The sequence below is a fragment of the Rhipicephalus sanguineus genome, chromosome 10 (assembly GCF_013339695.2).
Source record: "Rhipicephalus sanguineus isolate Rsan-2018 chromosome 10, BIME_Rsan_1.4, whole genome shotgun sequence".
NCBI lineage: Eukaryota > Metazoa > Arthropoda > Arachnida > Ixodida > Ixodidae > Rhipicephalus > Rhipicephalus sanguineus.
The window spans coordinates 117,393,734-117,408,022 of record NC_051185.1 but is presented as its reverse complement, the minus strand read 5'-3'; the positions used below and the strand labels follow the sequence as shown (position 1 = coordinate 117,408,022).

At 46.7% G+C, this 14,289-nt stretch overlaps 1 protein-coding gene across 1 annotated transcript in view; it reads left to right on the top strand.

Annotated features, from left to right (window-relative positions):
• The window catches only part of LOC119406685 (uncharacterized), a 123,116-nt gene that overhangs the window by 49,770 nt on the left and 59,057 nt on the right, over window positions 1-14,289 (top strand). The window contains exon 2 of the mRNA XM_037673416.2: window positions 7,148-7,639. Within this exon, the coding sequence (XP_037529344.2) occupies window positions 7,148-7,639 (492 nt within the window). The remainder of the gene's footprint in view (window positions 1-7,147; window positions 7,640-14,289) is intronic.

The window sequence follows — 14,289 nt, the reverse complement described above, 5'->3', positions numbered from 1 at the left end:
TGCGATAGGTGGCGAGACACTGGAAGTTGTACAGGAGTACATCTACTTAGGACAGGTAGTAACCGCGGAGCCGAACCATGAGAGTGAAATAACTAGAAGAATAAGGATGGGATGGGGCTCATTCGGCAAGCATTCTCAAATCATCAATGGTAATCTACCACTATCCCTCAAGAGGAAGGTATATAACAGCTGCATCTTACCGGTACTTACCTACGGAGCAGAAAGCTGGAGACTTACAAAGAGGGTTCAACTTAAATTGAGGACGACGCAGCGAGCGATGGAAAGGAAAATGATAGGTGTAACCTTAAGAGACAGGAAGAGAGCAGAGTGGGTCAGGGAACAAACAGGGGTTAAGGACATCATAGTTGAAATCAAGAAGAAGAAATGGATATGGGCCGGGCACGTAGCACGTCGGCAGGATAACCGGTGGTCATTAAGGGTAACTGACTGGATTCCAAGAGATGGCAAACACGTGAGGGGAGACAGAAAATTAGGTGGGTAGATGAGATTAAGAAGTTTGTAGGTATAACGTGGCAGCAGAAAGCACAGAACCGGGTTTATTGGCTGAACATGGGAGAGGCCTTTGCCCTGCAGTGGACGTAGACAGGCTGATGATGATGATGATGATGATGATGAAAGGCAAATAACAATTGATCTCAGAGTAAAAGCTCATTGTATGACAACGTCTAAAACGGCAATATTATCAACAGCAGTGCCCTACTTACCGAAAAATTAAGCTAAATGTATCGCACGATGAGCGCCACGAGCGGCACATTTTCAAAATGATCCTGATGACGTATGAGAGTCTGCCTACGATTAATCACTAGTAATCAAACTAGCAGCACTAAAAAAAGAACCTTCGGTGCATCAAGAGACGTAATAAAATGCTGTTTGTTCGTTTCTGTTTGATTCATGGAAAAAAGAACCGCTTTGGCGTTGCCATGGGCAACGGCGCGCGTGGTTCAAAGGTTGCGTTTTCGCCGAACTGCGCTTCGCCCGGCGCCCTGCTTCGCTCACGCTGTCACGTCTCAGTGGCAGTTTCGGTAGCGCGTACTGCCGCGTGTGTTTTGCGCAGTCGTGAAGTAGCTGTGACAGAAAGTTCGACAAAATGCTGCATGCATGTGATGTTGCCGGATGCCCAAACGGTGCACGCCGCCAGTGCACGCCGCCGCGCAGTAAAGGCGGGCAAGGTTGGGCACGGCAGCAGTGGCGTGTGAAAGACTGATTTCAGGCGGGTGATCTGAAGTGCGCTAACGCGATGCGGACCACTAAAACGTGATTTTATTTCAAAATAAGCACTTCCTTGGCAGAAAAATAGCACTACGAGGTTTCTGGACCGCTATTTAAACAATCAACGTCGACTTAGTGTTTGCCTTTAGTGCCCCTTTAACTTGGTGTGGACCGATATTGGCATGGTAGAGTAAGAGGACTTGACGAATATGACAGTCAGGTCATGACATGAATAACGTGAAAATCCTGTCGCGCACATCGTCAAACAAACCCTCTCCTCCAGAGATGTGGGGCACATACTCGTTTACCACGCACCGCGGTGTATGGGTACGCGCGACAGGTGATTGACTGCGTATATATACCCACGAACGCCGAAAAGAGGCGCTGGTAATTTATAGGAGAGATCCTTAAGAAAAACCGACATCGGCAACGTTGACCCGACGAATAAAAAGAATAAATATTAGCATCCCAGCAGGAATCGAGCCCAAGCCAAGCCAGGTCTGAAATTTCTTTGGAGAAATACCCTATGCAGGCGTAATGCCGGTGCAACGTCAATACACAAGAAAACTAGAGACGTCCCACCCGCGTCACAAACGGCACTTCTGGTGAAGTTTGTAAGGCCGTGATGCCGACAAAAATACAATGCTCTGCTAAAGCTAGCTTAAACGAGTGAAATGTGCAACGTATGCGTACCTCCACGAGGCAGTTCTTTAGATGCACCTGGCTTAGTTATGGCTAGTCATGGGGACACATGTGTCTCGTGTACCTCAAAGGGTTAAAATTGTGGTTGTGGGATTGGCTATCTAAATATATAACAAAGCAATAAACACTATTCAAATGTACTCCCACGATATAGGTGTCATGTTAGCTTAACGTCTGTGGTTCCAGTGTTGGTTCCGCTCTTTAGCAGTCTAATAAACATGGCAATTGTATTCCTATGATTCAGCAAGCTATACTGAAGCATTTCTCGACCTTGGAGGAATACGCTAACGAAAGTTACTTATGATATTCACATCATCGCACCGTGAAGTACACTTCGTTTCGGTAATACTGACCTATGAGGTCTAACGTCAGTGCTGACGTTACGTCAGACAGTTACCCTCTAAACGCCAATGTTGTCGACGTCCCTGGTAATCGCACAATGTGCACACAACTACTACACTTACGGAAACGTTGTCGATCCACCTCTTAACGCTTGGCTCAACGCCAAAAGAATGCAGCATTGGACTACTTGCTGACCGCTTCACATGAAACCGATTCCCACAAGGCGCGGGATCTGCCCAATTCTTTGTCAGCCTGTTCCGCTGGTGAATTGCTCGGATAAAAATACGTTATCATACATGTTGTCTTGGCAGCGTACTCCAGAATATTGCAATCATCAATACGCTTTGAGATGTAATGAGGTCTCTTTAGGTAAGTTTCTTTGTTAATTGCAACTTTCTGATAGTAAAGTGACCATAAAATTTTTTATCGCGGTTCATTACGACGGCCGGAGTGTGGGATTCCATTTTATATCCGCCTTCACTGCAGTGCAGCTCCCTCTTTCCGTACCTTGCAGCTCGGCCACGTGAACATTTGGGCGAGTGGGGGGTGATGCATGGTGAACCACAGCGCAACTACCTAGACGAGGACGATATGTATCCGAGACGAGACCTTGTGTGTCCTCCTCCTTGACATCGTCCTCGTCTCGGTAGTTGCGCTGTTGTTCACCTGGTAGCTCGGTTTTTTATTGCGGTAGAGAAATGTTTACAAGAAAGATGACGATAGGGAGAGAAGGAGAGTAATGCGCATGCGCAGGTATGCATGCACAGAGGTACTGCGCAATCGTTCATCGCGGCCGGTGTTTATAAAGAGCCGCAGCAGGTCACGAACACGGAAGCCCGAAAGCGTTGACACTATTGTTTTCACAGAACGAGTCCTCGGTAGCGGCGTGTCCCTACGAACCGAGACTCTTGATACGAAATGGCGGCAGTTTCTACGCCTGCAACTATGGCGCTCTGCTCGCAACTCGCTCTTAAACACATCCCTGCCTACCCCCGATACATTTTACGGACGGCAAAAATACAAATAGGTTACAAAGAAAACCGCTGAACCTGTCTCTTCTTATGAAGGGTTCTTTGGGCGAAACGGCACTTTAAACGTCTCGCAGCATCACATCGCATGTCAAATGTGGCGAATAATTCAATTTCCGGCACTGTATCTCTTTAAAAAAAGCGAGCATGGTTTCGGAACACGCAATGCGAAGCGATGTCTTTCGTACGACACTACCTCCAAATGGTGCCGGTGTACGAGTGCTGTTTCAAGAACGTTTGCCACTTGTAACATTGGGCACTCTGCGTATGTTATGCGCCATAAACCGCCAGGCAAATGGAAAACGATGTCGTAAAAGTTTTTCATTTTCATTTCAAGCTTTTGTTTGGCTTTTTATATGGTTGCATGGTTATCAGCACTATTCCTCGCTCACGCGCTTAGCTTGTGGCAATTCGCTCAATATGCGCAAGCGAAATGTCTTCAGAGGAGCGGCCAAACCACTTTGATGGGATCAAATTTTATTTTTTTATTTTTATTAAAAGACTTTAGTTAACGCTTCATTACACTAATACGAAAGCTTTTAGCCGTACATTTATTTTGGTTTTGCTAATTCGCTACGCCTTTGAGCTGTAGAGATTCAGTTGTGCACGAGGTTTTACTAAGAAAGTGACTTCGCGTTAACTCTGGTAACTTAACCCAAAGCGATTATACCGTTATTCGTTCGACACATTTTGTTTTATTGCTCTTTAACCGTCAGATGTTTCATACTTTAAATTTCAGGCGTAGCTTGTTATGAAATATAAACTTGGTGGTGGCGGCAATAGCGTCGTATGCCAAAAACCTTGTGCCGGCGAGTGTACCCAAATGCGGCCTCGATGGGGCACAGTACACATAGAAAAGACGAGGACCAGATGTGTACTGCGTTTAAATTTTTGCGCTGAGCAGTTTAATAACGGAATACCAACTAGCCCAATGACACACTTTACTCGATGGGGCCCCTGTCACATCCGTATTTACATGGGCCGCTTTCCAATAACAGATGCTCTCTCGATCGTGGGTCTCCCGGCGTTCAACCAATTTTTATAAGGCAATCTGATCTTTTATAAAGGTCATTTTTCATTTCGCGTTGCCACATTTCATTGCTGCCTGGATATGAATGCATAGCCGTCGTTGTTGCCTGAGGCAACTGAAGTGCTGCGCTGCTAAGCACGTGGATGAAGGCCCGATGCCCAGCATGGAGGAAGAACATAGGAGGGAGCATTGCGCCATGAGACAGACAGAACGAAATTGCGAGTAAACACCATTTCCCCTCGTCTCGTTTCTTCGGAAAACTTAATAAATGCAGTGGTCCATGAAATGTCAATTTCGTGACTATACTCCGAGTTAGCTAAATGGGCAGTTCTGAACGTCATCATATGTACCAATATATCTTATATGGAGTTATCCTTCTTTGCCAAACGAATAACGTAGCTTTTCGTAGGGACGAAGCTAGAATAGGAAACTAGCCTACTGAAGGGGCGCGCCTCAATGGATCTACTACTAGTGTTTTTCGCAAAACATTCAGTGTTCGAATAAGGTCAAAGTTCAATGGAAGGTGGAAGCTTGAATCGATGAAAAATCCTTGAACAGAGGGTGTCGCTGGAGCCAGCGTTTCGACAAGCGACCTTGCCTTCTTCAGTTGCAGCCTTGAAGAAGATGAGACCACGTGCCGAAACGTCGGCTCCATTGGCATCCCGTGTTCCAAGCATCTTTTTATCGTTCAATGCTCTAGTAGTGTGAACACACAAGCTAAGCATCTGCATAATGTTGCTACCATGCATGGCGATGCAAGATAGCCGGGTAATAAAATTAAGCCTTGTAATTGCTAATAATTTGATTATGCGTAGTTTTGTTATTCAACTTATTCATTTACTAGAAGCGAAATGCGTCGAGAATAATTGCTAACCTGTTAGCTAGCGGTTACGTTTCGATAAATTAGTACGGGTCTGAACTCCCTGCTCTTCGTTTTCATGTCTCTTCCTCTCTGGATAAATACTTTCCAGCGTATTGAAAAAGAAAATTAGTGCAATGTTTTGATATGTTCTCTCTTGTATGAGTTTTATTACTTCTGTTCTATTAGTATCGATACTCGTAAATTTCTACTTTTCATGCTTCAGCGATATGAAGGTCTCAGTGTCAGGATTATCTGGGTACGCCTTTTACCGTACTTCGCGGGGAGACCCCGTAACTTCGTCTACAAGCTGTCATAGTTTGATCAAAAGAAAAAAAGAATAACTGCAGCACCCCTACCCCATACTAGGCGCTCACTTTTCCACGTAAGCCCACGTGATAATCAAGCCTTACCCCGTATTCAGAAACGCTCCTTGACTTGAACTTGACTTGCCACCGCCTTCAACGCGTTTGGAACGCGCTGCCTTTAGGCGGTGCCAAGGCAGCACACACGCGATTCAAACGCGCTGCCTTGAGGCGTGGGCAAGTCAAATTCAAGTCTAGGAGCGTTTCTGAATACGGGGGTTATAGTGTCAGGAAGTCGGAATGAATGGTGTCCTACACAACAATCCAGACGACCTGTGTTATCACAACAAACCGCAGCAGCTCGTAGTAAGTATGACTTACTACGAGCAGCTGCGGCCGGTTATAGCTCTGGAAACAGATTAGAAAAACATGGCAGCCACAGAAAACCTTGCGCGTGAAGAAATAAAGAGAGGAAAAAAAGGAAATACAACGAGGTCCGGAAATGGGGGCTGCCTCGAGGGAGCCATTACGCACCTTGACGAGGTAATGCGAGATTTCGCGAGAGCACCACAGAGAAAAATCAAATATACGCACGCCACCTTGTCTGGCGTAATGTAATGCCCAATTTGGATGCGGTGGAAGTGTTCCGTGTCAGCGGAAATGCTTCGCTGAGTCCTGCCCTCTTCTTCCATTTTGCTTTTCTTTTCGCCACGTCGTCAACATGTCATCGGACACGCGGAAGCCGCCCCGCACTGCGAGCAAAAGACGTTTCACCGCTATGACTCAGCAATCTTGTCGCGTGTATTTGGCAAGATTAGGGAGGAGCCGCTGCGTGGTCTCGTTGTCAGAAATTGATGGATGTTGCGACATGACTGGAGACAGCTGCGTCCCGTTTCTGCATACCGCACCGTTTCTACTTTTTTTAACGGCGCCAGCTGTTATAATTTCACACAGTTCTCCCCACAGTGAGTGGCGATGGAAATGCCGACCTCCCCTCTATTTCGCTGCTTTCGAGGGACCATTTTAAATGTGCGCCCGAGGAAGCAATCAATAGCAACTGTACTCACACAACGCTAGGGAGCCTTGGGAGCACCTAGTTATGTAAAAAAATGAGTCTGAACAGGTGGTCTTGCGGTTTCAAAAATCTCCAGCTCCAGTGCCTGCGCTAAAAACACAGGCACCTTTGCTTCGGTTTTCTACGCGCGTAATTGATGGTAAATACGCGCGTTCAGGAGTGAAATGTTGACGTATGTTGTCGAAAATTGGAGGTTTCAAAAGTTCACATTCCCAAAATAATATCTCGACTCCCCTGCGTTTCAATGTGACTGGAAGCATTCGCTCAGTAGTGTTTGATGTAAACTACGGACTTCTCTTTCGCTTCTTTATCTACACCGATATGACCAGTATCACTCACATTTTTCAACACTGTTTGGTTCTTCTGAAGTAGTAAATTTTAAAATTACGATCGTAGTTTCGTGATAACTTTCTCTTGGGATCACTATAGGTCAAATAGCTTACTGTTGTACTAATACTGTGAATTTGTGTTCTGTAGGAAGCATTCAAAAGACGCTCACTTTTGCATTTTATATTTATTCGCTCTCCTCGCAAAGCAGAAAACTCATATAATAAGCTTTGACGCACATTATTCGAGGCACATCTTACATTCCGCTACATTTCTTTTGTCTTGCAGACGAGAGCGGCCCGAACGCGCCAATTCGCTTGAGCGTCCTGGAAGGGGAACCGACGTCACTTCCGTGTCCCATCGACACGGCGACCCGCGAACCAATCACGGCCGTCTGGTTCCACGTCGCCACCCACGCCCACCAAGAATATGGCGGCTCCCCTTACTACACCAGCGGTCACCTACAGGCAAAAAGGGTATACGCGATCGAAGCACCAGATTGGTCGTCCCCAACGGCGGCGGCGGGGGGAACTACAGGCCTGGTGGACGGAACGCACTGGAAGCAGCCATCTTGGTCGGGAAGGGCGTTCTTCTCATTACTAAGCGACCCACCCGCTTTGCGGCTGAACCACTTGGAGCGCCCCGAGAGCGGAAGCTACGTGTGCAACGTCACTTACCGCGACAACGCCACCTCCGCCGCCACAGTGGTGACGGAGTCTCGCGTGGACCTCTTCGTAGCAGGTGAGTGCTCGTTCGGAGTAGACCACCGTAGATGGCGTTTTTCACTGGTCGATCTAGAGCAGTATTTCTTGCCCCGCAGTCTTGAATTCGTATTTCACTGGTCAATCTGGAGCGGCTTCGCGCGTTCCAGATTGATTGATTGATTGATTGATTGAATGATTGATTGATTGATTGATTGATTGATTGATTGATTGATTGATTGATTGAGCTAGAACTAAGTGTATACTGGCAATATCTATATGAGATTGCAAGGTGGGACATAAAGCTCGTGCAAGGGGCCCACTTCGAATATTTCAGAATTTGAATTGATGTAAAAGGAAGAAATCGTCTCTGAAGACAATTATCTAGATAGGATAAAGTTTGTTGCTTTAGAGTGATACGACCAAAGCAATTTTGTAGACGCACCTGTTAACGAAACTGATAAAGGCACCGCAGGGAATAGAATTTTGACCTACAATGTTCCAGACATCAGCAACAAGAATTCAATTGCCAAGCTTACATATTACAAGCTCTGCACAATTAAAGACACGCTTATTGAATTAGTCCGCAAAGAGTTCCTAAGAAATGTTTTCTCGCGTCAACGTATAGGCGTGAACAGCAGTTTGGCGACGCTATAACGCGCTGTAATAGTCGATGTTCACCAACGCTTTACATCACAAACTTCGCAGTTTAGATGCGAAGCATCTTATGGCGGAGTTCAATCCGGTGGTGGTGGAGTGCGGCGTGACCACCCTTACTGCGCATGCGCATACCCTCTTCCCTCCCCCTCTCCCCTCCCCACTTCCCCTCCCCACATCCCCTCGCCCATTTCCCTCTCCACTTTCCCTCTCCACTTCTCTCCCCTCCCCTTTTCCACGCTTCCTCTGAAACGCGGGCTAGACATGCCGAAATTCTCTCCTGCGCAACGCCGCGATGAGCACCAGCGCATGCGCGCCACCTCCCCCTCTCTCTCCTCTCCTACGCTGCCCCCCTCTCGCACGCCTGCCGACTGCGTTCCCCGCTCGCCCTGTGAGAATTAACGGCCAGGATAGAGGGAAGACAAGACGCGCGTAGCGTTCCTCTTCGCGTTCCAGGACGCGAGGTCGGTAGCATGCCCAAAGAACGCCAACGGAACGCGATCGTGCAAGTGCTCCGGCTTCGCATCGCCTCATGGTCCCCTTTAGCGGGAAATGGTGTAGTTTTTCTTTTCCCCTCTACAGTCAACTCCGCTGAATCCGTCAAGAGTGTCAAGTTTTGAAAGCTTACTTTGCAGCAAACAGGATGTGCCAGAACAAGTGCTTGCTCTAAGGCGCACCACTTTACGAGCAGCTGAGCACTCATGACACTCTCATGAGCACTCATGACACTCACGAATAGCTAGAGCACTCATGACACTCTTAAATCATCTCTTTGTTCTCGATTCAATTTACTGTGGTTCTCTTAAATCCTTCGCACAGACCGAAACGCTGACACTTTACAGAATTTCGGTTGACAGCACAGTCCTTCTTGCCGAGGAGGCGTAAGTGCTCGAAATGTGCTAAAGATTAAAAAAAAAGAAGAAAAGGCTTCAGTGACATGGTATCAAGACGCACCTACACTTGCCGTAGCCGCATGCTGGGAGATATTCTCTACTCTGCTTATTTCATGAACGTGTCGCTAAGGCGGAACTTGTGAAGAGGTTTCTGAATACCGTGCGAACTTTGAATGACCTTGCCTTTGGAATCCTGGTACATGACAGCTGCACTTAGCAGGTACATAAGCTGGCCATTATGTGGAACTTTTACTAAGGGTGACCGTATAGAGTATCCTGCGTATTATTTTTGCCCACAGAATTGTTAGTGTTTACTGTGAATGTTAAGGCAGGCGCTCATCCGCTTGTCGCCATGCATTCTTTTGCAATTTATCCGGTCGGACTGACGTACCTTCCATTTTATTGTATTTGTTCCCATCCGCTCCATTCCATCCCATCCCATGCCATTCTAGTTCGTTCTATTCAGTCAATCCATGAGACCATAGGCGCGCGCAGCGTTCCTCATTGGAAGGGGGAGGGGCCAAGGTTCATCGCAGCGCACCCCTCCTTACTAAGTCAATGTATGGGGCCTAAGTAGACATGTGCGCCGGACCCAAAATCACCGGCGGCGCCTCGCCGGTGTTTCCACCAGCGGCGGCGGCGCGTGAACGCCGCGGGGTTCGTCGGACGACCGGCGCCGGCGCGGCGGGGGGGGGGGGGGGGGGGGGGGAGGCAAGGGCGGAGCAATGAATACGATAAGTACATGCCGTAATGTTACATGAACGGGGGCTAGCAGCTACCTCTTTGTGCTCCGATCTCACTTAACTCTACAAAACGCTGGTGTATGGCAATACGGCCGCTCCCGGGAGAGAAGCGTTGTCGGTTAGGTTGTCGTATCAGTGGTCCGAGCGCGAAGCAGTGATATCACATCGCTCACAGCGCGTAGAAGGTACACGAGCCGTTCGCTGGGGGATGTCTGCCGAAATAGCGCACGTGCCAGCGCTCTCGACCGCCCCCTTATAGTCAAAGTTCACAGTTGCTGCTCGAGTTACGCAGTCCCTCTCCCCAGACATCCCTTCCTGCTCCTTCGCCCAGCAAATGACAGGCGGGGCGTTTCCTTCTGCTTGAGGAGCAATCGACGGCAGGCCTCGCACGCCGGTTGATGTTATTCCGTGTGACGGAGATGGCCAGCTTGTTTCATCTGTGCTCTAGTCATGTTCCTTGCCAACGCTCGCGGGCTTTTACTCGCGGGTAGAACACAATGGGCGGAGCAATGTTATCGATTTGGAGTTTATACGGAACATGACGGCGATGGTGAAAACCTGTCCTGAGTGCCCATACAATTGCTAACGCAATAAAAAATATACAAAAAACCGTCGAAACGGGCTCGCCTTTTTCCTGGAGAGCTGCATCGTCTCCGCTGTAAAAAGTGCGTCCGTTGGAGGAATCATATAAACCGGCGCCTTTTCCATTGGTTTCGTTCTCGCCTTCAATACCCATCTTACAACGGACATCTCCTCGCTACTTATTTCTTCACAAAGCACGCCTACAATGTCAGCACTAACCGTTGAACCTAACATGATTTCGCGCTTGTCGGCTACAGTCTGTTATCTCTGCATGCGCGCTCGCAAACTCACTAAATGAAGCGAAATCAGTTAATCGTGCAGAATAGTTGTGCGAGAGAAGCAAGAGCGGGTGGGCGGCTGCATAGCAAAGCAGTATGGGAAACGATTCACAACTGTCATTTCTCGTATATGGACCCGTCGAGAGTATGTACCCTGATGATGTCACGTGAATCACTGTTCTTACATCACGAAGTGCACCAAAAGACAAGAAACGCCAAGAGAGAATAACGCGCTCGTTGTTTTTGTTTTCTTTTTTTGTTGTTGTATTTTCAGAGGCTGTTAGGGGCCCTTTATAAAAACAGGGCGTGCAGACACGGGCATAGGAGAAACCAGAAACGCCGCTAACAACTCAAAAATCACATAACGGCGGAACCGAAGGTAGACACAAATGAATTGCGCATTCCCACGTAAGAGGCCATACCCATCAATCAAGTGCGAGTAGCGGTCTACGTGAGAGATAGCTGTTCACTCTCTCTTATGTCCGTGTTTCCACGTCATGTCTTCTTAACAATTATACCTACCAACTAACTCAGCTATATTCTAAGTTTGCCATTCTCTTTACTTCTGTATTTATTTATCGATTTACTCGAGTAAGAATGAAAAAAAAAGTGTACTAGCGCACCGATATATATATATATATATATATATATATATATATATATATATATATATATATATATATATATATATATATATATATATATATATACATATATATATATATTACTTATCTATTTTATTTATTTATGCATAGTGTACTAGGTCCAAGACTCCAAGAAAATGCTATCCAGCGAGTTGGGTTGTCGCCCTTTAAGGCTGGAGGACGCGACAGCGTAAAGGTCAGGCAATACTCGTGATGTTTCTGGAGAAGAAGAAGATGCTACAACTTCTGGGGAGCTATTCTCGATGCGTTCATCCAAAGGAGATGTCCACAGTCTATTTCGGCAGAGCGCATTCAGTGATTCGAAAAAGCGGTGAGCCGTGATGTCACCTCGCTCTTGACCACGTCGCCGCACCGAACCCGCCAGCACATTCCTAGCGTAAGAAGAGAGTGGACAAAATGCACAGAAACAGGAACTTTTCAAGTCCGAATTTGCATATGAATGTGTCCCAGATGTTTGAGAACGATGAAAGGAATGCGTACCGACCTTACAGCTGCGTTAGACGAGCGGCCGCATTAAAACTCAATCGATGGCTAACACGATCAAAAGACATGTGCACAGAAAATCGAATCTCTGAGGGCTGCGTTCGTAGCATTGAAGCGCATTCCGTCCCTATCATTTGTATTGAGAGTGTTTGAAAGCTTCGTGATGTCATGATGGAGCTGCAGAACAAGAACCGGAAACAGGGGGCGCGCTTCTCGCCGAGCTCCCGCTATTCAGCGGCCGCCGAAATGGACAGTTCATTACATGAACACATCGAGAAGAGCTCCTCCGGCGAAGTGCTGTATTTTATTTCCAGATTCCCCATTCCCCATTAAAAGAGGCGACTAACGTCGGCGCGCCGCAATTATTGCGCGGCGGCGGCGGTGGCGCGAGCGGCGTGACCAAAAACAGGCGGCGGCGGCGGCGCAGCGTTGCGGCGCACACCTCTACTCCAAAGTGACTAGGGGAGGGCAGTCGCCCATTTGCCCCCCAACGCCCTTCCCCGTGCGCACACCTACGCATGAGACTGCAACAACGGCCGAAACTGTGCTAGTTAGTTGATCGTAGTAAGAGCAACTCAAAAATACGGCAGCACGAGAAGAAGAATGACACAGGACAGGCGTCGATCTGTGCTTGTTCTGTGTCATCAGCGCCTGTCCTGTGTCATCCTTCGTCTCGTGTTGCCGTTTTCTTTTGCACTGCTTTTGCCACGAAGGCTCACGGGACGGATGGACGGACGGGCTAGGTGGATAAATTTGCTTACATATGCTCGTTCGAACCTTGTAGAGTGAAGAGAATGAAGCGCCACTTCACTTTGCGAGAAGCCTGATTTCACGAACTGACTTTAATTTGTTGTTTTAATCTCCTAGAATTCAGTGTGTCATCAGCACTTCGTGCGGTAAAACTTACAATTTGCAGGTAATCAAACTAAAATTAATTGAAAACTAATTCACTCAGAAGGAGGAATCGTAGTCCGCCAATAGCATTTGATTAAGTACTCCGCTAAACAAGAACACAGGAACGAAGGGAGACACATCAAGTACTATCATACGAATGAACATTCTAGCCAAATTTTAAGTTTTAATATCCTATTATTTTAGACTTAGTTCCTACCCATCGGGACTGCCTAGCATACAAAACTGACCGATTTAGGCAATTGAGCTGTTTGGACGACGTTTTCGATGGTCCGCTTTCAGATGAGCTGGACAGTGCTGAGTAGTTCAAGATATACATTCATTATCTCAAAGCGTAGTTATTCTCAGCTACGTCAAAAGCTTCGTTCTCTCGTGGTTTGCTTTTCTTTTCGCGTTCCAACCGCAAAAAGAAGAATTAATTCAACCATGACAAAACCGAAGAAATTACACTCCACTTTCTAAGTTAACGCCTCGTTTGATGTCGCTAAGGAAGCTGCAGGTTATGAAGAGTTTCGCAGGAGAGATACTAATGGACAAGACAGCTGTATCTAAGAACCCGCTTTATAATTAAACGGCGCATTCTTCTTAATCCGATCATGCTCACCTGTATAGCCTCACATTTAGTCTAGAATGATTCAAGAGCGTTTCAGACCTCAGCCGGCGATCGTATTCCAGGTGTTCATAAATTGGTTGAGCTTACTACTTTTCTTTTTAGTTTCTTCCATCTACGTGCTTCTGATTTTGGCATGGTATTCACACGTTCTCTTGGCTTTGTGCTTCTGCGAAAGGGAGGAATGCTGAATTGCTGTTGTTCAATGGCTGAAGGCGATGCAATTAATATGCCGTGTGGCACTCGAAGCGTAGTAAGATGCAATATGGAAACAGCAGAAGTGAAGGAGCTCTGCATATAAGATCGCCAAATGCTTAGGATTAAGACTTTAAAGGTAGTTTAAGGTTCAGTATTACTATATTGAGGTACTAAACTGTTTTTCAACAGTCTGTGTGATTTACTTATGTGGTTCGAGATAGTCGCAGGTGACATTACGTTTATTAACGCGGGAGTACAATAATCCATATTAAGGGCGATCACTTCACTCAATCTATGAAAACGTTACGTTTAAATTTAGCTGCCCTGCTTTACTAAAAAAACATTATGGTAAGACTCAGCCATGATATTTCGCCATATCGGAACAGGATTGATTTGTGTTTACGCAATAGTATGTGTGGCAACAAAAGAAACCTAGAAACATGTGCTGGTTGAATGAATAAATGAATTAATGACTAGTCTTTGTTTCTCCTTTGTACAAGTATTACTAGGAGGTAACGTCATGCGCTTAATTACGATTCATGTCTCTTCCCCTCTAAGAATGACTGCAATTAATTTGTTTGCTGATCGCGTCTTTACTGTGCTGTGACAGAAGCCTTTCGCTGAGGTCTAAGTCACCATCAGAGCAGGCGCATGACTCGATGAACTAAA